A 25,286-nucleotide genomic window follows, 5' to 3' on the forward strand; every position below is an offset into this window, starting at 1 on the left:
CCAGATCCTTTGAGAGAGTGAAGAACAGCGGACAGAGGAGACTGACCTTTTACCCAAACCTCCTCTACCTGTGAATGACTTCCTGTGCAACACATCAGCAAAGCTCTGCGGTTTTCTATCGGATTACAAAACCAGGATTTCTCTCTCTAACTCAAGGTAACAACAGTTTTTTTCTGCTTTCTTCACTTTCCAACAGCAGCCCTCTTTTATGCCGGGCAGGTGCAGGCTGAATGTCACAGCCTGGTTTATACTGAGCTCATGTTACCCAGAATAACTCCCTGATTTATGAAAACTCCTAAGCTCTTTTGATTTATATGTTTGCTAATCATAATTATTATTATTATTATTATTATTATTATTATTATTATTATATATTAGATTAGAACTAATTCCTCTGCACTTTTGCTTCTTCATTTAGCCATGGGCACAGAACTAAAGTTAATAAAAGAATTACTGTTACAACATATTTACCTTCTGGGTGTGGGATTGTAGGTTTCATACTTCAAGATGTTATTCAGAGGTTCAAGAATATGAGTAAGACTGCTGAGCTTTCTTCCAAGAGGTCACCGAGTCCAGAGAATCTGTGGCTGCTCCTCTTGTGTAATTCACATCAAGAGTGATAATAGTCATCCCATCACTCACCTGTTGTTGTCCAGGCTTTATAAGACACCTGTACAATATTATAAATGTTCTCTGTTCTCCACTACCTTGACCTGGTGGGTGTTTCGTCAAGGACTGTGTGACACAGAGGGAAATTGAGCTGAAAGGGCTTTTATACAGATACACTTAGGCAAGATGCCTGAATAATCTGGTGGGTGGTGCAGTAATATCTCAAAGTTCAGCTGTGTGAAGGAAAGTGAAAGAGAGGGGTCATAGGACATGTGTTAGAAGGGAACAGTGAAAGGTTTGGTTCCCCCAAGTTTCAAAATAACATTTCTCACTAACCTCTAGAAGCCATGTAGATTTCTAATGTTGGCCGAAGCATTGAAAAATTATAATTAAAATTAAAAAAAATAAAAAGTTAAAAGTTTGTATTGACAGTTTCTTAAGTAGAAAGTAGTTTTAAAGTGTTCTCATTGAGGTCTGTGCATTAATAAGACTGCCTGGACATTGCTGCTGTTAAATTAAATCAAAAACAGGGCAAATAAAAACAAAACTAACTGCATGACTAGACGCCACCAGACTTAAGAGAGGAAGTGTGTCTTTTGTAATCTGGGTTAAACTGACCTTTACAAACAGCCGTTCTCAGTTTACTGAGATCATGCAGGTTTCTGTTGGTTCAGGTTGGTCCTGAAGCTGTGATGAGGGTTCAGCTGAGACAGTGACACTGCAGCTTTTCTAATTTTACTGTGTGATGTGTGTATGAACATTATGTATATCTCTCTCTCTGTGTGTGTGTGTGTGTTTGTGTGTGTGTGTGTGTGTGTGTGTGTGTGTGTGTGTGTGTGTGTGTGTGTGTGTGTGAGAGAGAGAGTTGGGTTCATCTGCCTTGTGTCTGCAGTGTGGGAACAGTAGCTTGGCTACAGCTGTCTGGAGCGCTGATGGGCCATATGGCAGCTTCTGTGACACTCTGTAAAACCCTAAAGACTGAAAGGAGCTGAGACATCATTGTATTAAGTATTGAAAGCTCTACTAACTATTGATTGGCATCTCATACTGGTCTGCCATCCATATATTATCTATAATCACTTATAATTTTTAGGGTCTTGGGGGGCTGGAGCCAGTTGATATGTTTGGCTTGTGGCTAAAATTATAAATATTATCTCGCTTAACCTGAGAACTGTTCTAAACACAATCAAATATTTAACTATATTGAAGCTACCTGGAGATCTTTTTGGCTAATGTTGCCATGTCTAGGAAGGTTATTGATGAAGGCACTGTTTCACAGTGTCAGTTTGACCTGCAGGCTTCAGCAGCTCGCTGAGCAGACTGGTGGGTGTTTTATTGCACTGCTGCTCAGCGTCTGCCACAACAAAACACTTGTGTTAAGGAGGAGACCTGCCCATCCCATGCTGCCATATGCTTGTGTGTGTGTGCTTCAACTAAAGGAACAGTCATGCAGAAAACAACACAGCAAAGATCTTTTCCGGAGCCCCGCTTTATGTGCAGTGTCCATTGTGTTCTGAGATCTGATTGGTTAATTAATTATGCCATTTATGTAAGCAGCGGGCCAACCCCTCGTCTTTGTCCGGCCCCACATAGAGGCGCCCATCCAGTAACCTGTGACCAGTACTCACACATACGCATCCACACAATCATTTCTCCTGTCACTTTGTGTGTGTGTGTGTGTGTGTGTGTGTGTGTGTGTGTGTGTGTGTGTGTGTGTGTGTGTGTGTGTGTGTGTGTGTATGATGTCATTAGTTTCAATGACTGTGTCAATAAGACATTTACTGTACGTTTATGGTTTCCCTCTGCCTGCTCTGTTACCACGCCCATTTAGATAAACTTCATTGTCTCTGAGCTCCATTAATACTTGATGTGGGCTGTGTCTGTTCACTTAGACTATTTCCTCAAGTATGACAGATTAGCTTTGATAGTAGGACATTACTTTTTTCCATGACCGAGATAGCATGCTAATCGCGGATGATACTGTTCCATCCCTCATGCACCGGCTGGTCCTTCTATAAAGTAAAATATTAATACAGGGTGATTATTGTGTCGCTGGATGTATATGCCACTGCAATGCAAACAGTGGAGCATTAATAAGTAACAGTGGGGTACAGGGACTATACCAGCACTTACGAAGGGAAAATGTGGGAACTACATACATATTCAGCAGGGTCAGGGCTGAGGGTATAAAAAAGGTAGCTAAAGAACCTCTCACCCTGAGACCTGAAGTGACCCCGTCATACATCATCAAGACATTTCAAGACCTGTGTGTTTCTAACATTGTATATTTGTTTTCCATCACTTTCCTACTGAGGGCATTTTCAAATTTAGCTGCTGTTTGTCTTGGCTGCTTGAAAGGAAAGTCGGAAAAATAAGCGGATGATCTCTGAGGATCATGTGGGTTTCTATTTAGACCACTTGCTACCAGCTCTGTTTAAATGTATCTTTTGTGTGTGTGTGTGTGTGCTACTGAGTGTATATGCATCAGTGTGTATGTGAATTACACAGCAGGAGGTGGGACAATGTGTTGGCAGCAGTCATACCCCAATTATGCTGCTCACAGTGCAACCTCTTCACCCCTCTTCCTGTCAAGTGTGAAGCATTTGGAGTGTGTCTCTTCTTGGGAAAAGCAAGCCAACTTCTACTTCATCATATATCCATTACAAGAATAAGCATTATGCTCTGTCCCCTTCCTATACACAGATTTATCATGAAGCTCTTCTTGTTGACTGTGTTGCTCCTGGTGGTGGGAGGAAGCACTGCAGAGAGAATCCTGTCCAGAAGGACCAAGCGAGAGCTTGCCAGTCCCCTCCATGTTGGCGGCATCAGGGACCCATTTGGCTCCTACTGCCAGAGGAGAGGAGGCTGCTGCCCTGGCAGAGACGACCTGTGCACAGTTCCCTACCTGGACACCATCTGCTACTGCGACTTGTTCTGCAACCGCACAATCTCCGACTGCTGCCCTGACTTCTGGGGTCACTGTCTAGGCGTGGCGCCACCTTTCATTGGTAAGTGAGGCAACACAAGCAAATTTGTAATTGTTTTTGTGTGTGTATCAGTGTGGCCCTGTCGTTATTAGTTAATCTCATACAGAGAGCTGCCCAGAACCCCACTGACACACTGTGTGCTAGATCACAGTGCAAAGCAGCACGACACATGAAACTGAATTACAATTACGTACCTGTTCTCTCTTAATTAAACTCACCAGAAAGGAACATACTTAAAATAATAGTCAGAATGAAAATGATTGGTGGGTCGTGGAGCTGAAAATACAGCCACTCTCAGGCCCAGACAGATTGAGTTGTTTGATTCAGATAAGGATAAATAAAGCTCTGATACTGAGACAGGATTGTTTTCCTTTGGATGTGGCCAAACACAACTTTATGACCCAGGGCAGACATGAATGTTTGATCTGTTTTTTAAATTATATTTATTCATTCTAAAAATATAATATAAGAACAAAAAACTCCCCTGCTCTACCATAAAACAATCATAAAATAATAATGCTGATAACCTTTTCCTCCACTGATCATATTTGTTCAGTCCCAAATCAGATACATTAAGATTCAGCTCATTTCTCCCAACTATCTAATAGTTCAATCTACTATGTTTAGACTCCCCACACAGTTATAGTACCATTCTCTCGAAAAAGAGGTGTAAAATGTGCAAACGACAGCAGAGGCCCACCTGAGAACAGAACATTACAGGGAACAGTAGGCTTCTTATTAACCCAGACAGAGGGAGGGTGGAGGGGTGGATGGAGGGATGAATGGAGGTCAGGAGAAAGAATGTGGGCTATGTGGAGGGAGGGAGGGAGGGACAGACAACGGGTGCAGGACGGGAGGCAGGAGGAGTTGGTGCAGGTATGTGCTCCCTGGACGATAAGGTAAGGGGATCACGAGGTGGGACGCACACACTAATGCATGTTTAAGTGTGAGCCACACACACACACACACACACACACACACACACACACACACACACACACACACACAAACATGTTCGACCACATGGTCACACAGCCTGCAGGAAAGCTATGGCGCTTCAAAAGGAAGGAGGTGACAAACTTGTACAATAGGTCATTTTTATTATCGCTGCCCTGCAGTCACAGATTTTTGTAGTCCGTTACTCAATATTTAAGACTTTGTTCAGCTGGACTTTTCTCATTATATCGTCAAAGTCAGTGTGTAATTTTCTAATATTCGCTCACAGAATTCAAAGCTATGCTATGTAAAAATGTAAACCTATTGCATGAAATCACAGACTTTGAGTTCAATGGAATTCCCCTCTATAAAATAATTTCTGTCAATGTGTAACTTGTCACACTGCAGCTCTGCAGAGTTCAGAGTTGTGATAGACTGTGTGAGACAGCTGAGGGGTGGAAGGTGGGTATCAGAGGGCCTCAGTCATAAATCACACAATAAGCTCTGGGCCTCACAGGAAAACCTACTCACGCTGTACATTGTCATATAAAATTCACACCTGAACACCTATCACTGTAAATCAGCTTGTAGATAAACCTCATTGTGAATCTGTCACCAAGTCAATATAGTTTTCACAATCTGTGAGTGAGCAGGGTTCAAACTTCAAGTGTAATGGGTCAAATTCATTCAAGAGGAATTCTAACGCTGTGTCACTGCTGAATCATTTTTGTGGTTTGTCACAATGCTGAGTGGACTTTATCGCACAACTGCAGCTCACAAATGTTAATACATTTTTTGGTGCTTAATTGTGGAGGTAATGGACGGGCTACTTTTGCAGCCCCCTTCCCTCAGTCTCAGGAGCGTAAGCTGGTTAAAGCATGACGAGGGCCCAGGAAGCCTGGGAAGGCAGGAAAGAAGCTAACGCCACATTCCTACACTGGATTACTGGAGCTCAGAGCTCCTTAGACCTCACATATTCTGTGTATACACTCACACACAGACCCACACACACACACACTGAACACATCAGGGAGTTACTGTTAACACTTTTTTTATTGTGGTTGCAAGTGAAGGAATTTAGGCAGTGTAATTGCATTATATTAAGTGTGAGCGCTGTATATGTACTTTTGCATCTCTGTCTCTGTATTTGAGGCTGTGCATGGCTTTATTTTGGATTAGTGGTAGGATCATTGTTGTTTAGCCACATCAAACCCAGATATATTAAGTTGCTCCTCTTTGTCTCCTCTCAGGCACCTGCGAAAGAAATGGAAACAAGTTCTTTTCGGGGCAAACATACAAAGAGAACTGCAATTTATGGTATGTAAACCTCTCCTTCTTCCTCTATTTCTCTTTTAACCTCTTAAATCCTGTAGTTTACCTTAAATTACTCCTTAAGTAGCTTAAAGTTTGAAAAACAACCCCCTCCTCACTTCCCTATTTCTCACACTCCACACAAACCCTTAGATGCTTTTACTGAGTGAAACATTCAAGCCCAAGACGCCATGTTTTTATGGATGCGCCATTACAAAACAATTAAAATTAAATGTCTTGTGCATCATGTTTCTTCAAAATCTTCGCTCATGCAATATACTTGGCATTCTTAAAACCTCTGGGATCTGTACCGGAATGTAAAATTAAGTTGTGTTGGTTTATGAAATATGTGTGAGCAAAGCATGTGTTTCTAATAATAAGCCCACTGGTGTCTTTATGGAGTAATGTTCAGTTTTGTGCGTAAATCTTACTTTGATCACATGATCTTTACACACACACACACACACACACACACACACACACACACACACACACAGACACTGTCAAGCTCCACTTCCTCTACTTTCCGTCATAACTCTTAACCCATAACAGTTCTTTTTCTCATAAGTTATTTTGGTAGACTCTTAGTTTTGTTTTTAAACCTAAAGGTCCAGTGTTTAACATTTAGGAGGATCTATGATCTATTGGAAAGAAATGCAATATAATATTTGTTGGTATGTTTTCGTATACATTAATGAACACCGATGAATCACCTAAATATAAGAATTGTTGTGTTTTTTCGGTACCTAAGAATGAGCCGTTTTTATCTACAGAGGGAGTGAGTTCTCTTCTACAGTTGCTGCCATGCTGAACTGACATGTTTCTACAGTATCCCAGAGCAGACCAACCAAACAGTGGCTCTTGATACAGGGCCGAGTTTTGTGGTCACCGTAGTTTTTCCCACACGCTTGGAAGCTAAGTTCTAACTGCAACTTCTAGATGCCATTGAATCCTACACATTGGTCCTTTAAGTCAAGGAAAGTCAAGTCAGTTCATTTATATAGACCATGTATTGAATGGCTAATGTCAAGTTTGATCTGTTATGAAGTTTGGTAGTCTGTAACAGGAAGAAGAGTAGCTGCAAAAGTGAGAATAAATCAAAACAGACCCCATTTTTCCCTTTGTGTAGCAATGTTGTGTGTGCCAACATCTCTAAGTGTCTTTCATATCTTTTACAAATTAACATGGCAAATTTAATCACAAACCGAACTGATTTCCTACTTTGATGTACATAAAAATCTGCTCTGCTCTAACACACGATTGAGGCTGGAATACATATCTTGTGTATTCTTGTTATGACTCTTTGAGTGAGATCGCTTTGACAAAGTTGCATTATTTTATCCAGTTCAGGGGTACTGGCGGACAAATTCACAAACAGCTCTTCACTTATGACCCTGATGTTAAGTTTCTACAAACAGTATTTTAGATTAGCTCACAGTGACTTTTATCTCCATGGCCGGGGACATGTGTCTTGTTGCCAAGGACTTGTGTCTTGTTTTCATTTTTCTGCATGTTATTGACAACAGTCAAGGAGAGGTAAATCAGTCCTCGAGAGACTAGAGAGGAAAGAGACGGAGGAGTCCAGTGAGGAAGACAAGAAGAAGGAATTCCTCACCTATCCTTCACTGTGGTTTCTCACACCGGTGTCATTTGATGTTCCTCAAAGACCCTGTAAGCATGTGTAGGTGTGTGAACATGCACACAAATGTTGATTTAACATCCATTTGTACATCTGTATTATATTTATTTTCATGCAACAAGAACACACTGTGGCTGTTTGTCATGAACACGTCTAACCCAAACCATGCTGACCCCACTGATCTCCACATGCTCTGCTATAAGCCTAGCAGCTGTTTGACTCCAGTAGCTGTGTTTTGTCAGCGTGATAGGCTTGAAGTATGACTTTTATCAAGGCAGCTCAATTAGCTTTGACATAAAGGGTCTGATGGGTGCGTAGATAGGTGAGTGTGGAAGTTGATAAATGGCGGGGCTGGTGTTTCTTCTTGAGGAGATTGAGCAAACACGAGCTATGTGATAAAAATAGCCTCCAATGTTCCAGGTCACCAGAAAGCAGCGTTTATGTGCTAACTCCCCCTTTCACTGACAAACAAAAGAGTCTTTTGCACATACACTCTCACACGTGCATGTTAAGGCAATACACATGGACGTTTGAAAAATTGCACCACAACTTTGGCGCGGAGGGACACTCACACTCCCATTTCCTACTCCCACTCTCTCCACTTATTAATTTCCCAAATGTGCGTCCTCCCATCTCTCACAATCAGAGCTTCCGCTTTGAGTGGACGGAATCCCTCTTCTTACCTCATGTCTCTCATTAGTAGTGGTTGAACTCCTGCACACTCTTATCTAACCTCCTACATGCTTTGACTCACCCCTGACATGAGCAAAATAGGAAGTCAAACAGCCAGATATCACCAAAATAATCGATAAAAATAATCTCTTTGACACCAGAATCACAATCAACATTAACTTGATCTTTTCCTACAGTTTGAAATAGATTCGGGTAGATTGTATCAGTAGTGACAGCATAGAAACACAGGACATGAAATATTGTAGCAATGTTTACGTTTACTGTTGTGTGTTTGTGTGTGCGAAGATGGACCCTGATACTGTATGCGTGGCAGGCTTTTGTTGTGTTAATGGGATCTCCAGTCGAGGCCTTTTCCCCCCTGAGCTGTTGGTGTCCTGATTACTCCTTATCTGCTCCAAATGATCTGAAACGTGGCGCCTACTGTTCGCACCAGCAATCTCACGTAGCCCAAAGGAGCGACTATCTCCGCTTTGATTTGGCAGCAGCTCTGCGCTGCCTGCTGGCACTTCAGATTGGACAACAGCCAATGCCACCTTGGATTTTTTTGAAACGCTGTAGAGCATCTCAGATGGTGTAGGTGTGTGATATCTGAACACAAACAAACAAGGCTCTGTTCCCACTGATATGGCAGGATCATGTCACCCAGGTGTGTGCATTTGTACAAATGTATGCAAGTGTGTGTGTATGTTTATGGTCTCAGAGGTGAAGAGAGTGTCTTTCTCTAATAAGGAGGGTGACGAAGAATGTGAAATATGGCCTCCCTCTGTCCTCACAGTCCTCGTATTTCATTTTCAGTCACACTCTGCCTCCCCATGGGTCTGTCATTTCTCCTGTCACTTTGTGTGTGTGTGTGTGTGTGTGTGTGTGTGTGTGTGTGTGTGTGTGTGTGTGTGAGCGTCCAGTACTGTTACTACGTGGATTTATTGTTGTTTTTGACTCCCTTGCACTGAGCTGCACGTGTTCCTGCTGAAGGGAGGCAAAGGTGAAAGGTCATTGTCTCTTTCCTCCAATCAAAGCCATCAGACAGTTGTCTGTGGGAGGCTGAGCAGACACTCACTGCTCTGCCAATGTGTGTATTTGTGTGTGTGGGTGTGCGCTTGAACATTGTATTTGTGTCTCAGAGACCCAGCAGGGAGGAGTGCACTTTGAGAAGTGATACACACTCTATAAGCTTCAGTGTGATAAAAGGGGAATTTGGCCTCTCCATCATTGTGTGTGTGTGTGTTTAATAGGCAGGTTCCCCTCTCTGTAAACATGATGTATAATGTACAGTAGACTTTATGGTTGGAAGTCTACACACGCCTCTGTGGGAAACACCCCTCATTCTTTCTCTCTCGCTAACACACTCATTTATTATGATATTCCCAAAACGACCACTGACCTTGCAGCTGTTATACACAATCATTTATAGTGACTTAGAAACTTTATTTAACCAGGTAGTCTTAGTGAGAAGGATTGCAGAACAAAAACATTTACAGTAAAACAACCAAGAAACCAAAAAAACATCATTAGAGCTTTAAAACCTTTGAAGGGGAATTAAATAATCTAGCTTGTCACCTGTTTGCTATTTACTCAAAAGGTACTTAATACCTACAGAATGCTTTATCTAGTCCAGCCAAGATTTAAAAAAATCCTTTAACACCTCAACTTGTTGGTTTTCAAGTTTTTCCAGTGATTAAACAAACAACATGTAATGTGTTAGTGAGCTTTAGAGGTGCTGGACAAAGCCATGCTAGCGGTTTCCCCCTGTTCCCAGTCTTTATGCCAAGCTAAGCTAACTGGTTACTGGCTGTAGCTTTATATTAACTGGACAGACACGAGAGTTGTATCAATCTTTTCAACTAAGAGAAGCAAAGAATACAAACTTCCCAAAATGTCAAACTATTCTTATAAGAAACTGTGGAGCAACATTACAGAATGTCTCCAGAATAAATGAAGACACAAAAATGTGTAAATCACTGTAAATTCTCTATTTATTTTATAGCTAGTAGAATAATATAAAGTTTGGATGTTTTGCCTTGTTCAGACAGCTGCTTTCAGGACACATGCCGTGTAGATGGTTATCGTTTCAAACTATTAATCGACAAGTTTAAGGGACTCTGGTGAAACTGAAGTTGCTGCAGTTTTTTCAATCATTTACTTCGAGGTATCAGTGGAAGGTGAACTTCTTACCAATGACAATGACTCATCTGTGTGAGTAAGCTGTGTGTTTTTTCAAGTACAATTTTGAAGTAATTGTACTTTACTAAAGCATTTCTACTTTCTACTTCTACATTTCAGGGAAATATCAACATGTAATTTAAACTACACTCACTGGTTAAAATGTTAATCTGAAACGAATTATCTTTGAAATTATGATATTTATTACAGTACCTAATAGCATAATTAACATTTTGAAATAATAAAAAAAGAGAATACGACTTTTAAATTATGTTTTGCTGATAAAACTTTTGCCTTTACTTGCAAAGAACTGCAGGACTCTTAGTTTTAATGTACTTTTAATTATTGTATTGGTATTTTCAAGGATCTTGGCACTTTTCCACCACTGGTCTGGCTACACACACACATACACAAACACACACACACACACACACACACACACACACACACACACACACACACACACACACACACACACACACACACACACACACACACACACACAGTGTGCAAGTTATTTTTGAGCATCCTCAAAGTAAACAATGTCATCATTAATTTCCTGTTCTCTTATCACTTATGTCATCTTCTTGACTTCTTCGTTCTCTCTGCTTCCTTCTGACTAAAATAGGATCTGCGTTCTACAGCCTTAAAAGGCTGTATGTCTCATTTAACCTCTCCCTCTATTTCTCACCCCCTCATTCGTTCTTTTTCCAGTCTTTTCCAGTTGCTGACGTACTTCTCTCGATTAATTTCTTATTTGGGAATTCCACTGAGACTCTGCATATTTCTCTTTCTCTGAAATCGCATTTTATATTAAAGCTGGTGACTCGACTGGCTTTAGTATAAAATATGGAGACTGAAACTATGCAATTACAGCTGCTAATGCCTTTTAATGATCTCATCACTTTGTCTCTACTCTGTAGTACATGTGGGACCACAGGACGTTGGGAGTGTGAAGACAATGCCTGTCTGATGGAGCCTGACGTTATCCATGCAGTCAACAGAGGAAACTATGGGTAAAAAATAAACAATGGCACACATACACACATACACACACACTTGATGATACTTTATAATAAAAAATCTTGGTGTTTAACATCTTGTCTGTAATTTTCAGGTGGAAGGCAGCTAACTACAGTCAGTTCTACGGCATGACTCTCGACGAGGGCATCCGGTACCGCCTGGGCACACAGAGACCCACCAGGACTATTATGAACATGAATGAGATACAGGTACAGGACTGTCTTCATTCTTCAAAATTATTTTTAAGGTCAATAGGACCCTACTGACCAAAAAGAAAGAGAAATATGTGTGTGGTCAAGTTCCTGAAGGCACAGGCAGTTGATACTCTTTGCTCAAGTGCCCTTAAGGTTAGTCATGAAATCCTTGCCATCCTCAGTGCTACTGTTTTGTCACTGACCTTTGACCTCTGACCTTGCTTTGAAGAGAAAGAACACATTTCCATACAAGGACTGGAGGTATATAATGTTACTTGTTTCTAGTGAGTGTAACCTCCTAAACTATAAAAATATTTAACTTACTTTCAATCACGCAGTGTCAAATACATCACATATGTATTTGTTGTTCCCATTGAAGCTGTCATGTTTTCTTATTTTTTTTTTACAGCTTCACTGTTATGTTAAGTCCTCCAGATTCCAGATTTCATACAAACATTCAAGCTGAGATTGTTTTCATAAAGATTAGATTTTTGAAAAGTACTCTCGTGCACAAATAAATTTGCAAAGTTTGACCCAACAATGGCTCAGTGAAGCTGAAGAAGTAACAGAAAAGTTTTTAATTTGAATTCCCTCAAACGAAATTTCGTAATACTTTTCTTCCTTTTGGTGGCTTTTGCCAGAAGCAAAAATATTGTACATACAGCCAGGTCATCTAGTTAGTTAGGATTCCAAATGCAAGTCAAAATATTACTTCAAAAAACCTTTTATATTCAGTTTGTAATGGTGTCTTTTATTTGTCAACCATGTCTTTTAGGCACTGTGTGACGTTGAAACAATACAGATTTAAAACCTATTGAAATATGTGCTGTATACCAGTCCAAAACTAGTTTGAATCATATATTCAAACTAGTGTATGACACATGTAGAGCAGCGGTGTGGGTTGGTGGAGAAAGAGCAGGAAGTTTCAGCGGCAGGTGAGAATGCAGAGAAAAAGTGAATAGTTACATGTTTTGTTGAGGTTTTTCACTTTAAAAGCTCCTGCAGGTTGAAAACCTATTCCAACAAGGGAGCTCTGATCAAAACGTTTTCCACTAACGGTAATTATGGTTGCTTGTTGGTATGCAATGGCGTCGCTGTCTGGAACCTCAGCCCACTCTGATCCGCTCAGTCATTGTTTACATTTTACCCAGACAGATTACATAAGACGGAACCAAAACATCAGACAGAGAAGATGGAGGGGATGGTGGCTGCTTGGTGCTCCAGTCTACACCTCCCCACCTCCAGCCATCCCTCATCCATCCATCCTCACTCCCCTACTGCTACCCAGCATTCCACGACTTCTTCCAACCCCTCCAAAAATCGTACAACTCCCCCTTCTTCCTCGGCCGCCAGCGTGTCCCTACCTGTGCCAGGAACCAGATCAGAGCCTTGCAGCCCATTCATAAATCTCTCTCTCCGTCTTTCCTTCTCTGGCTGTAGACTCCTGTGTAAGGGACGGAAAATTGTGAATTCATGAATGAATTTATTACACAACACCTTATTCTTGCAGCTATTTTTTTCTCCTCTTTTAGACTTTGACTTTCCACAACTACAACTCTCTGACCGGCAGCACATTCTTTAGTGATGCATCAGGTGGCCGTTTGCTCTCTGAATACCTTACTGTTAATCAGAGGAATGCAGTGCAGGCAGCCAGGCTGAGAGAGAGGTAAAGTCAGTTGTACAGAAGTGTGTTCTCTGTTATCACACATAACTGGGAGATTAGGAAAGCATCCAACCTGGAGTGGAGACCAACAGATGGAGTATGTTTGGCTTCTGAGAAGCACCTGCAAGTAAATATGCGCTATCAGGGAAATGTATGCACTTTGTCACAGCCTTATCATCCTAATTTAGATTTATCATTGCCCTGCGGTTGATATTTTAAATGGAGATGGATGCCATGAGAGTTCAGTTGGTTCAAATGACGCACTGGATTTTATACGGATGTAACCAAGCTGCCTTATGGTAGAGAGGACAGGGATCAAAGGTTTCTATCTATTTTCCAGTGTCAGAGATTGACACTGGGCCAAATGGTCCTAATCGCCTGTGAATAAGTCCCTTCTGCTGGAGGGCTGATTAGCAGACTTATGTAACCTGCCTGTGGTCCAAACCTGTCATACAAAGCCATCCACAAATATTTTAATTGCAGCAGTAGTTTGTGTTCTGTTGTGGGCAAACAATTGCTCTGTATGTCTGACACAACAAGATTTCACTTTGCCACTTATGATAATAATTGTTTGTACTGAGAAATGTTAAGGTTTTTTTCAACAGGGGCTGCTCTGTGAGAGTTTAACAGCGATTAAAAGCAATCGCAGGCCTCTAATAACTGTCTCTTTATCTTTTTCTGTCTCTCAGATGAACATGGATCCGCAGAATGACCGTCTGCCTGTGTACTTCAACTCAGCAGAGAAGTGGCCAGGAAAGATCCATGAACCACTGGACCAGGGCAACTGTGCTGCATCCTGGGCTTTCTCAACTGCAGGTAGAGCAGCAAAAGAACAATTGGAGAAAATGTTGGGAAATATATGGGATACCATTATAACACATAAAGGACAGAAAACATAAGAATAAAAACGTTGCAAGTGAAGCAGCTTTTGACAAGGTGTTGGCAGGTTGAGTGATTCAAACACTGCGTTGTTCCCAATACTTTTATTTTAAATGGATGTGACAATGTGTTGACCACAAAAAGTCTTCCTCAGGTTTGTTGTTGATATGTAATCTTTATGTGCAGATGTTTGTTATCCAGCACCACAAAATAGAAACAATTTAAATGTGACTAATTGTAGGCAATCAAATAACATATTTTATAATGTTGCCTATCCTCTTTACCAGCTGTGGCATCAGACAGAATTTCCATCCAGTCAATGGGTCACATGACTCCTCAGCTGTCCCCCCAAAATCTTATTTCCTGTGACACACGCAACCAGGGCGGCTGTGCCGGGGGACGCATCGACGGAGCCTGGTGGTACCTCCGGCGTAGAGGGTGGAGACCTTATTTTATATGAACTAGAAGCTAAAAAGAATTACAGCATTTAATACAATGCAAGTGTTGGTGATTACTTAATGACAACATCTTTCTGCCCCTCCTCTTCCTCTTACAGAGTGGTGACAGAAGACTGTTATCCATACCGACCCCCACAGCAAACACCAGCAGAGGTGGGCCGCTGTATGATGCAGAGTCGCTCAGTTGGCCGGGGAAAGAGGCAGGCCACGCAGCGCTGCCCCAACACGCACAACTACCAGAACAACATCTACCAGTCCACACCCCCCTACAGGCTCTCATCCAATGTGAGCACAGAACAATACACGCACAAACAGAGATACATGATGCAAAAAGAAAAAAGCCTAGACACCTATCCTCCATGAGGACAACAGCCAACCAGCACAACATATTCTTTAAACTCCAGTAAACAGCTTTCATAAGCTTGGTGTACATTTTTAGGACTTCCTCGTGCCTCAGTAGACTGTAATCTCTCTCACATGTTTATTACAGTATGTGTTTTTGCACACTTTCCTCATGCATACTTGATTTCATTGTAAATGAACATGGATTAAGTACAGGATTAAATGCTCGACAGCCCTCCTCACTGAATCAGTGAAGGGCAAGAAGTTATATTTTTACCTGCATGTTTGCCAGCTTTTATAGTCCAGGCAGTTGGATTCAGGATTGAGAAATTTGACTGAAATATAACACAGAATTAAAAAGAAACCTAATCTTGTTTTTTAGATTCCATATTGGATATGCATGCCGGTGATTGAATTAAACCATTTACAGACTGCACTTTGGATATCATCATCCATAATCATTATCTACTACCCAGACTCAAAAGTGTACCTGGAGTTAGATTTCTGTGTTTACCTACCAATATCAAATTACTCAACTCGTTCTACAGGTCATATATTCACACTTAGCCACAACAGTGAGTTGAGTCAGTCGATATGAGAACAGAGTGGCCAAAAGTTCTTAAAGAATCAGCACAAAGTGTAAAGTTTATATCACAATTTAAAAGCTTGATGATCTAAATGTAATACTTTCTTCTAGTCCTCTTCATGTAGAAAGCACCTCTCCCCTTCCTTATTAGCACAAAGTATCATGTAACGTTCACCTAAACTTTTTCCAGAAGCAGTCTCTGCATGCAGCTCTGTGTATCTCTTCCAATTCAAAGCCAACCACTGAGTTGCAGCCGACATGCGGTTTTATCAGCGAGCATCCATCAATGCTAAATGACGGCTAGTGCCTCTCAGAATCATTACAGCCTGTTGTTCCCGTCTCTCGATGGCCTGTGAAGTCAATAAGCCAGGCATTAAGGCCAGGGGGCCCTGCTGGACTCAATCTTGTTATCTGACTTTTAACATCCAGGGTGGTTGTTTTCATCCTCTCCATTTCACTGACATGTAATGATCTTTCTGTCTGTCTCACTCTCCTCTGATTGTTCCTTCTATCGCCTCTCTCAGGAAAAGGAGATCATGAAGGAGATTATGGATAATGGCCCTGTGCAAGGTAAAATTCAATTTGTAAATAATATTTTAGGGTCAACATTTGCTCCCAAGTGAGTGTTACTTTTTTTAAACCACACTCCCCAAGGGACAAGTAAATCTGAACACACACACACACACACACACCTTGAAGCCTCGTGTTGGGTGTCCGACCTCAGATGATGTCATGTTTGACCTTGTCATCCTGATGGTTTTGCCCCGGGTTTCAACTGTGACCCTGGTCACCTGGTCAAAAATGATGGGCCTACATGTCAGTGTGGTTGAATTGCCCTTCCTTTACAAGCCCGCCTCACTGTCTGTTGCCCATCTGGACCATTGTCAAGTTCACTTGAATAGAGGAGTCACGTGTAGGTGTGCGTCTGTGTGTGTGCTTCTGAGCCTGTGCCAGCCTGTTATTGTTTAGCAGTCCAGGAAAACCTCTTGAAGTTTTTTGAGTTTCTCTCCAACACAAAGGCAAAGAAGTGTGTGTGTGTGTGTGTGTGTGTGTGTGTGTGTGTGTGTGTGTGTGTGTGTGTGTGTGTGTGTGTGTTGATGAAAGGAGGTCCACACACTGTTCTGAACTGTACATCCGGAGAGTTATTGAGCTGGAATATGAAGGTTCAGATTTGAACTCACACTAGCACGCTCACACACACGCACACTGCCCTGTCTGATGTCTGGGTGGGTGTGACTCATGGGGGCAATTTGAATTTGTTTGGTGAAATTAGGTAATTACTTTTAGATTAATCAATGCTTGAATAAGATTTTTATCTCTCTCATAATTGATTCAGCAGCCTTTATAAAAAATAGTCATAGAGTGTGTGTGTGTGCGTGTGTGTGTGTGTGTGTTATGTCCGGCTACTAATTCCCCCTGCTTGTTTGTTCTTGCAGCTATTATGGAGGTCCAGGAGGACTTCTTTGTCTACAAGAATGGGATCTACAAACACACTGACGTCAGCTTCACCAAACCGCCACAATACCGCAAACATGGCACACACTCTGTCAGGATCACTGGGTAAGTCACCAGGATACAGTAACAGGGCAAAACATTGAAAATGGAGCCTTTTCCCGTGTTTTGTGAACCAACAGCCCATCAGTCATAGCACGACCTTAAGTAGAGGTTTTTCTCCTTGCACAATAAACACTTTTTTCATTAATGCCATTCGATGATGAAAGCTTGAAACCACGTGCCATGTTACACAAACTTTGCCCTCACTTGTTAATCCGGTCGGTCTGGACAAAAACTTTTGTCCAAGTCTTCCTGCGTCTGGTTTCACTGTTGGTACATGCTCAACAGATACCATTTCAGCAGAAAAAAGTGATTATTAAGGATGAATCAGGTATTAATTGAGTAGCTGCTGGTATCTGGCTTGATTCAAAGCTTCACCTGCACGTATGTTTGCACACAGCTGAGAGAGTACGTGTGCACAAGCTTCCCTCCCAGTCTACTGCTCTCGGAGACACACCTTGGCTCCACTGCTCCGTCTGCCCCAGACAAGGCCCCCCTCCCTCCTTCCTCTTCACCGCAAATATGCAGGCGGGTAGACGGCTGACACACCTGGATTACCTGCCACCACCCCCCCTCCCCAAACTCTGTCTTCTCACTTTGTGGTGTCTCCATCACCACTGCTCAGCTTGCCATCTAGCCAGCGTCCTGCTTCATCTCTTTTTCTGCTCTCCACATCCAAGCCAAAATACCTCTCCTATCATTTACACTATCCTTAGACAGACAGGTGGTTTGTTTTCTGCTGTTTTATGTACTGTTTGGAGGGCAGCGAGAGGCCAGGAGAGGTTTTTGACCTGTAAACAATCCGAAACATCCATTTAAGTTGTAAATATTTGACAGCCTCTTCTCTGTGAGTCCTCCAGCTGGTTTTAAAGTGTGTCAATGATACGTTGCCGCTTACTAGTCTCACTTTCCAAATTATAGAAATGAGCAGCTACCTCGTAATGGGTCTATAATGGCGTCTAAGGAATGTGTGTTTGTAAGAATTTGACTGTATCTTAGTACCTCAGCATCTGAGCCTGTCCTTGACTTGAACATTAGTTTCTAAAAAAAAGAGAAGAAAAAAAAATCCAGACAGGGGATCTCAGCAGTCTCTCTACTTTTATCTGATCGGCCATTGATGAAGTCAAAACACAACCCCGCTTCACACGTCCCTTTTCATCTGCGTGTCTTACATGTATATTTTATGACATCATATAGCATGTATAGGCATGTATGCGATAAACACTCAAGCCCTCAGCCTCAAACCTGTACTTAGCTTGTTCAAATCACATACTTTATAAGCATGTGCTGTTCTGAAATGTGTTGTTGGAAAACTTTGGATGCACATGTTTGTTCACCACGTTCATGTCATCATACTATAATTACATCTCTACTGCCTCGGTTTGTCAATAAACTGTGGAGGAATGGTGTGAAATGATGGTGAGGATGAGGAGTCCCAGCTTTACTGAGCGCCTCCTGCTCTTTGGCTCCTTCTACTGATGCTGTCGCTCACCGGCTGAGTGGATGTGGATGTACCAGCGACACAGCTTTAGAGACGGATGGAGCAAAGAGAGGGGGGGCAGGGGGCAAAGTGTTTTGAGCTCCAACCTGCCAGCCACAGGCATCAGTGTGTTTACATAGGCCAAATCCCATAGCGATGCATCCCTTTAAGCCCAGTGCCTGGGAAAGTTTGTGGAAAGAGCATTGAGGTCCACTGTGGTGGAAAGGGCATTGTCTGGGCTGCTGATCCTGACTGCACCGGACAGCGAGAGGGGGATCAATCCTCGGAGAAGAGGTCAGGGGTGGGCTGAGGGGCGTTGGGGAAGGGCGGGGCACATGGGCACACCGCTTATGCCCATCATTGTCCCAGAGTGAGCAAGTGAGCTGATTGGAGGCCAGATAGGAGGACAGCAGTGGTCCGATTCTGTCTGGCTCTGTCCATACCAATAAATATGCAGGCAGGCAGGCATGCATATGGGATCACGCACACACACACACACACACACACACACACACATATGCAAGTGTGTATGTGCCCTTGCTCACAACGTCCCATCTCTCGAGTGTGTTTCAGATTGTAGTTAGCATCTGTTGTTTGCACAGTGGTTTCTAATGTGTCTGCTCCTGGTCAATGTGATGTCTGACTCCAGTTAGAGAAACACAGGGCTAATAAAGTCATTCGTTGATAGAAGATTGGCACTATCTGCCAGCCGTTGTGGTGGCGGGCTACTGAGTTGGCAAAGCTTGAGACCAGCCACTCTATTTCCCAGCATTCCTTTCCCTTATAAAAGATAACAAGCGATTGGGCACCGAGAGTCTCTTGTGAAACGAAAGGCCTGGAGTGCAAAAACAGGATGGGAATTGGCTTTGGGAGAATGTTTTGATCATGACAAGCAGAAACGGCAGGCGTCTAAAAAGTTGGCAGGGAGCTAAGCTAAGACCAAAGCGCAAGGCATGATGGGAATTTATGAGCCTTTGCCAAGTTTTCATGAGAACAAAGATGCTGGAGTGGGAGAAGGGTAAAGATAGGCCCCTAAGATCAGATTCACACATGTATTTTTCTTTGTTTTCCAACATTAGTGTTGTTATCGGCTGTCCAGTGCATGGACTGGTTTGACATGGTGTTCACTTCCTAGTAAACCTGCCTTCTCCTTTCTATCTGGAGAAGGGAAATGACAGAGGAAAAGGGAAATTCCGTGTTCTTCGGGTTGGAATGATGTAGGAGTGAAGCTAGGCGGCGTCCAGCCATAAATACTCTGTTTTTAGGATGTTGTTAACAAGATGAAATATTTTTTTTACACCCCCCCCTCACTTGAACTCTACTTAGAGAAGTGTATATATAAGACATGTTTGTTGGAAAGCATCCATGCTTTAAAAATAGCAGCGCAACTTTTACACAGCTGATTTAAGTCTGTATTTAGGGATATTTGGTCATCCTGTTGTTCACTTGAATGTATTTTGAGTAACCATCCTCTTTGCTTCATGCACCAGGTGGGGAGAGGAGAGACACTATGATGGGACATCAAAAAAATATTGGGTAAGTTTTTTCATTGTGCAAAACACTTTTTTAGGTGTCCTAAATACTGTAACTGTGGTTTTTGCTTCCCAAGAACTTTCTGACATATTTTTTCAAAGGAATAAAATAGACCTTTTAAAGGCAGTTTCTGATAGTGTAGTCAGTTCTGTTCATTTCCTAATGTGCATGAATATAACCAGGTATTGTAAATGCATTTTAAATTAAAATAAGTTTCATCTACAGTAAGTTTGACTATACTTTCCTTTTCAGATTGCTGCCAACTCCTGGGGAAAGAACTGGGGAGAGAACGGCTACTTCCGAATCGCTCGAGGGGACAATGAGTGTGAGATTGAAACATTTGTGATCGGTGTTTGGGGCAGGATCACAATGGAGGACATGCACAACCATCACCACCACCATCGTCGCAGACACGTTTAGAGACACAACAGATGTTAAAACCACACAAGACCTTTGTTTTTAATCCCACCTATAGCTGGTTTTTACCCGAGAGGAGAACCATACCAAGAACTTCCGCACATCCAGCTCGGACAGCCACAAAATCAACCCCAGAGCCCCTGAACCCTCTATTTTTATACCTTACTTTCCACTGGGGATCAATACAACCCCTCCACCTTTATCCTTTTAAGAGAACACTCCCCACTCTCCCTTTAACCCAAGGTTTATGGCACCAAAAAACTAAGAAAAACTCGACTAAGCTAAAGCTCTTCTACGTTGCCTTGCAATTAGGCGCCTCAGGTACCTACTGATCCAAAGACCACACTTCCCAGAATCCTCAGCATAATATCTGGTGAAACATGTTCATGTCAAAGTTGGGCGATGACAGAAGGAGAAGCTCAATCTGATCTTTTTTATTCTTCTTTGTGCTTCTTTGTCAACCTGAACCTTTAGTCTTTTCTAGCTTTAAATCTATAATCCACACAGACCCAGTTTCACAGGCTCAGCTTGGAAAAGAGGAAATTTGAGAGTCAGATTATCAGACCCTTTCTGAGAGACACACCCAGCCAAACTATGTAACATGATAATGTATCATAGATGACCTTACTGACATTTCCTTGTCAGCCATACAGACGCACGGTTTTCCTAATTCCCTCAGTTTTAGAGAAGACACTTGTATGGAGTAAGCAGCTGCAGGCGGTAGAGTTTCTCACACATTCCAATGAAAACGTAGACTCTAACACTGGAAGCGGGAGGAGATTTGAAGTATAAGATTAAAAAAACCTCTTAATTGTGATTTTAGGAGGGTTTACAGTGCTTTCGACCATGACCAGCAATCAGAATTACTCCCATCAGACATTTTAAAGCGATTTAATAATGAAACATACTATATCTCGGCCCTTCTTCTCCTTGCTTATACTGGGAAGGACAGTGTCAGTAAAATAAGATTAAACATTTGGTCTTGGCTGCAGGTCAAATAAATAATTTCCAGTCACACTAGATGAAAAAAGTCACCATGAACAATGATACACATGTAAACAAAGGCCATGCTGCCATTCTTGACCCCACTGTCTCATTTGGAAAAATGAAACACTGATGTGGTTAAAAAGGTTGTAATTCGTTTAAGAAACAGAGCGGTTTTAACCACTGCAAAAGAAAGTGTTTGTGTATGGTAGTCTTAATTTGACCTGTTCTGTGTTCACTGTAACAATTTGAGCTACGGATGTTATTTTTTATGTTGCAGTCATATTTTTATTTTACTACGTGTTTAAAGATGTACTGTATGTAGTAACTTTCATAACACGCTCATCAACTCGCTTTTCTGCTTCTACATAGTTGTAACTGTTTGACCACAGCGAGGAGGATGGGGGGGGGGATGCTGCTGCTAAAGTCCAGTTGTGCTACAGTATTTGATGAGTCTTTAGTTCGATGCATCTCGTATGGTCAGGTCACCCATTTTGCAGATGAACTGTTTGGCTTTATGTTCTCATATTTTATTTTAGCTTTTTATTGTTTTTTGCTGAAAAACATAACATGTTCCAACTTATCAGCCGTGTGCCTATCTTACACTACCGCAGCGCTTTATGATGTTTTTATTTCAACTGGTTAAGGCTGATTGAGGGATTTTCAGATCTTCTTGGAGCACGGCCTCACTTGAAAAGGAAAGCATATTATCGCTTACCTTAAATTACACCCTGATGTGCTTCAGCTGTAACTTCAAAAGGCTTTATTTCTATATCGTCATGTCTTGTGATCTTTAAGGTCCCTGCATCATCTCCTTCAGGCATGGATAGGCAGATAGACATAAAAGCAAAGAGAGAATGTCTGGATGAATAGGCAATGTGCAATGTGGTGGATAGATAAGCATTATTATTGCAATGTACTGAATCTTTCCTTTCATTCTGAAGTGAGCGAGGACAGGGGAAGATGAAGAGCAGCCAATAAACATGAGATGAACAACAGGTTTACAATAAATGACACCAAGGACAATGTGAAACTGAGCTCTTTTGCCTGAAGAGTGATTCATTCTTTGTCAGTAGAAAGGAGGAGTTTCTTCTTTTTATATATTTTCATCATGTTACTATAGCTCCTTTACAAAAGAGAAAAACACCAATGGACAAAATGTCAGCTGCTCGGTTAGTTTACATTACTGTGTTGCAGTCTTCACTGAAAGTGCACAGATTGGTTTGTTTAAAGTCCATGTTTTTACCAGTCAAGTTGTTACGCCGTTAAAATGAATTAAGATATAGGGTTAGTTACAGACAGTATGACACTGGTGAGAAAAGCAGACGTGACTTTTTTTCATTCAGAATGAAGTATTGGAAACTAATAAAAGCGTAAATCAAAGAGTAGAGACATCTTATTGGCAGTGTGAAATTATTTTGCCTATATGTTGGATTAACAGTTGGCTTGGACCTACAGTACATGCTGTATATACACTGAATATATATAAAAGAAGGGTTAAAAAAAACTCTCTTCTCTTTTATAGCATTGGGATTAACTATATTACTAAAGAGTCTGCAAAACCCAACTTTATTCCATAGAAATTGGTATTACTTTCAGCAATTCTCCAACTACACAACCTCTCCTCCAAAAAAAAACCCAGCTGCAGCAGACATTCACTCAAAAGTTGTGTATTTTATGTAAAATGAACCACTCCATATTCACTGATGTGTAGACATTATTTATGACAAGATATGTAAATTATATACTTTTATTCTTTGTTTTTTCCTGTGCAATGTTTTCTGTCTGTCTCCTGTATTGTGTACACTAAATGCAACAGTGTTCACTTGTGCGGCACAATAAAGTCTTTTCAAAACCACACGGCCTCATTGTTAACACACAAAATGTTACAGTTTGTAGCGTATCACGGAAGCACTGAAACAAGGTGTGATGATCTGGAAAAAATGCCTTATATAGTCTGCATGTATGTAAGTTAGATGGTAGAGAAGGTATGTGATTTTTAGGAACTTTTGGGATCAGTGCCACAATGGGAGGGACTGGGTGCAGGGTGTTCAGGGGGAAGCTTCATGGGATGAGGCCGGGTGGGATGAGGACAGTTTTTACAAGGTCCCGCTGTGTCAGCGTACTCTTCCATTACTGAGAGCAATAACTCTGAGCATCACTCAGTGAAAGACCAGACCAAAGAGTATGCATAATCAATTAATATATATATATACACACATACGATACATACACTGATCAGCCATAACATTAACAACTATAACAACTGACACCTTTCTATCGGAATCAGCATTAACTTTTTCAGCAGTTTGAGCTACAGTAGCTCGTCTGTTGGATCGGACCACACAGGCCAGCCTTCTATTCCCACTCATCAGGGAGCCTTGGCTGTCCTAGTCCTGTCTTCGGTTCACCACTTTCCCTTCCTTGGACCACTTTTGATAGGTACTGACCACTGCAGACCGGGAACACCCCACAAGAGCTGCAGTTTTGGAGATGCTCTGACCCAGTCATCTAGCCATCACAATGTGGCCCTTGTCAAAGTCGCTCAAATCCTCACACTGCCCATTTCTCTGCTTCTAACACATCAACTTGTTCACTTGCTGCCTAATATATCTCACTCACTGACAGGTGCCATGGAAACCAGATCATCAGTGTTATTCACTTCACCTGTCAGCGAATTTGTGGGCTTGGCATAGCTGTACAGTATGAATAACACAATAGTAAAAACTTACTTTATTTATTCATCAATATGAACACCTGCAGTGTACATATGTGTTTTTATTTTATTTTATCAATGACAAACATTAACTTTTCTTTGATTCATCAAACTGAATCATTCTTCATAAATTCTCTAAAAAGTCTCTACTCTTAGCACAGTACTTTAAATGAATACAATTTCCACCGATTTCCTCTCCTTATATTTGTTTTGGTGTTTCAGTGTGTTTGTGTGTCTGTGCCTCCATGTCCCACATAAACACCTGGGTGCACATCTGCCTCAGAGAGGGACAGTGTTCCAACCCGGACAGAAGACACCCTCCTGTTTGAAGTGAGAGAAATGGCAGGTCTGTAAAAATTAGCGATAATGAGCAAATTGTCACATATATCAACAGGCTGTGTCAGTGAAAACTACCAGGTGTTCTCACTAATTGAAGGGTGAGCAGACCTGCCGTGTCCAGCACAGACGCCTTGGAGAGATGACCTTAACCTTGCATTCCTGCATCCAATCACTCATGTATGAAACCTTTTAATGGGATCTGGGTATATTCACTGCACACTTTAAGTTATACTTCAACTTTAAATACACAAATGGTCTGGTCAGTTTCTGCTGGTAACATGTGAGCAGTTTTAAAGGCTTTCAGTAACAGGCCGTCTCAGGAATGTCAGTGGAAACAACCTGTTGCTGAGATGGGATCATTCTATTTTTCAGTTCAAGCTAGACTGCTTCACAATAAAGTTAATCATATTGCACATATACAACAGAATGAGGAAGATAGTATTACTAGTTTATATAATCTCATATTGTCTTTCTTACTGCAAGAAAATTGTATTGTGTTGTGTAAATTGAGTTGTGTTTTGAGGTAAAATATAAGTCAATTGTTATACACGACTGGCAATTTGCTCCCCTTGTTTTGGGCAAAGATATATTGTAGGATTTAAAATGTTATCCAGTACTTTTGAAAACAACACCATATATTTCTGCAGTAAACAAATATTACTAGTCATTTAGTTGATTTTCTTAAAGTCTGCCAAGTTATCCCGTAGACTGTTAAGACCTGGCGTCAGTGAAAGCTTTGGAGTGGGTTATGAAAGAATCTGGAGAAAAGCACACAGTATTACA

At 41.5% G+C, this 25,286-nt stretch overlaps 1 protein-coding gene across 1 annotated transcript; it reads left to right on the top strand.

Annotated features, from left to right (window-relative positions):
- On the top strand, window positions 1-23,306 carry tinagl1 (tubulointerstitial nephritis antigen-like 1). Its single transcript, XM_051391225.1, has 12 exons — window positions 1-156; window positions 3,313-3,617; window positions 5,783-5,849; window positions 11,259-11,351; window positions 11,453-11,567; window positions 13,905-14,031; window positions 14,382-14,532; window positions 14,651-14,837; window positions 16,005-16,050; window positions 16,917-17,040; window positions 20,005-20,050; window positions 20,300-23,306. The coding sequence occupies exons 2-12, from the start codon at window positions 3,320-3,322 to the stop codon at window positions 20,465-20,467; spliced, it is 1,422 nt and encodes a 473-aa protein (XP_051247185.1). The 5' UTR covers window positions 1-156; window positions 3,313-3,319; the 3' UTR covers window positions 20,468-23,306.
- Window positions 23,307-25,286: the final 1,980 nt, after the last annotated feature.

The sequence above is a fragment of the Dicentrarchus labrax genome, unplaced genomic scaffold, assembly GCF_905237075.1.
Source record: "Dicentrarchus labrax unplaced genomic scaffold, dlabrax2021, whole genome shotgun sequence".
In the NCBI taxonomy this organism is placed as follows: domain Eukaryota; kingdom Metazoa; phylum Chordata; class Actinopteri; family Moronidae; genus Dicentrarchus; species Dicentrarchus labrax.

Coding starts and splice junctions, on each gene's coding strand:
- tinagl1 (XM_051391225.1), top strand. CDS start 3,320: ATGAAGCTCTTCTTGTTGACTGTGTTGCTCCTGGTGGTGGGAGGAAGC. Junction 16,051..16,916: donor GGATAATGGCCCTGTGCAAG/GTAAAATTCAAT, acceptor TTGTTCTTGCAG/CTATTATGGAGGTCCAGGAG. Junction 17,041..20,004: donor CACTCTGTCAGGATCACTGG/GTAAGTCACCAG, acceptor TTCATGCACCAG/GTGGGGAGAGGAGAGACACT.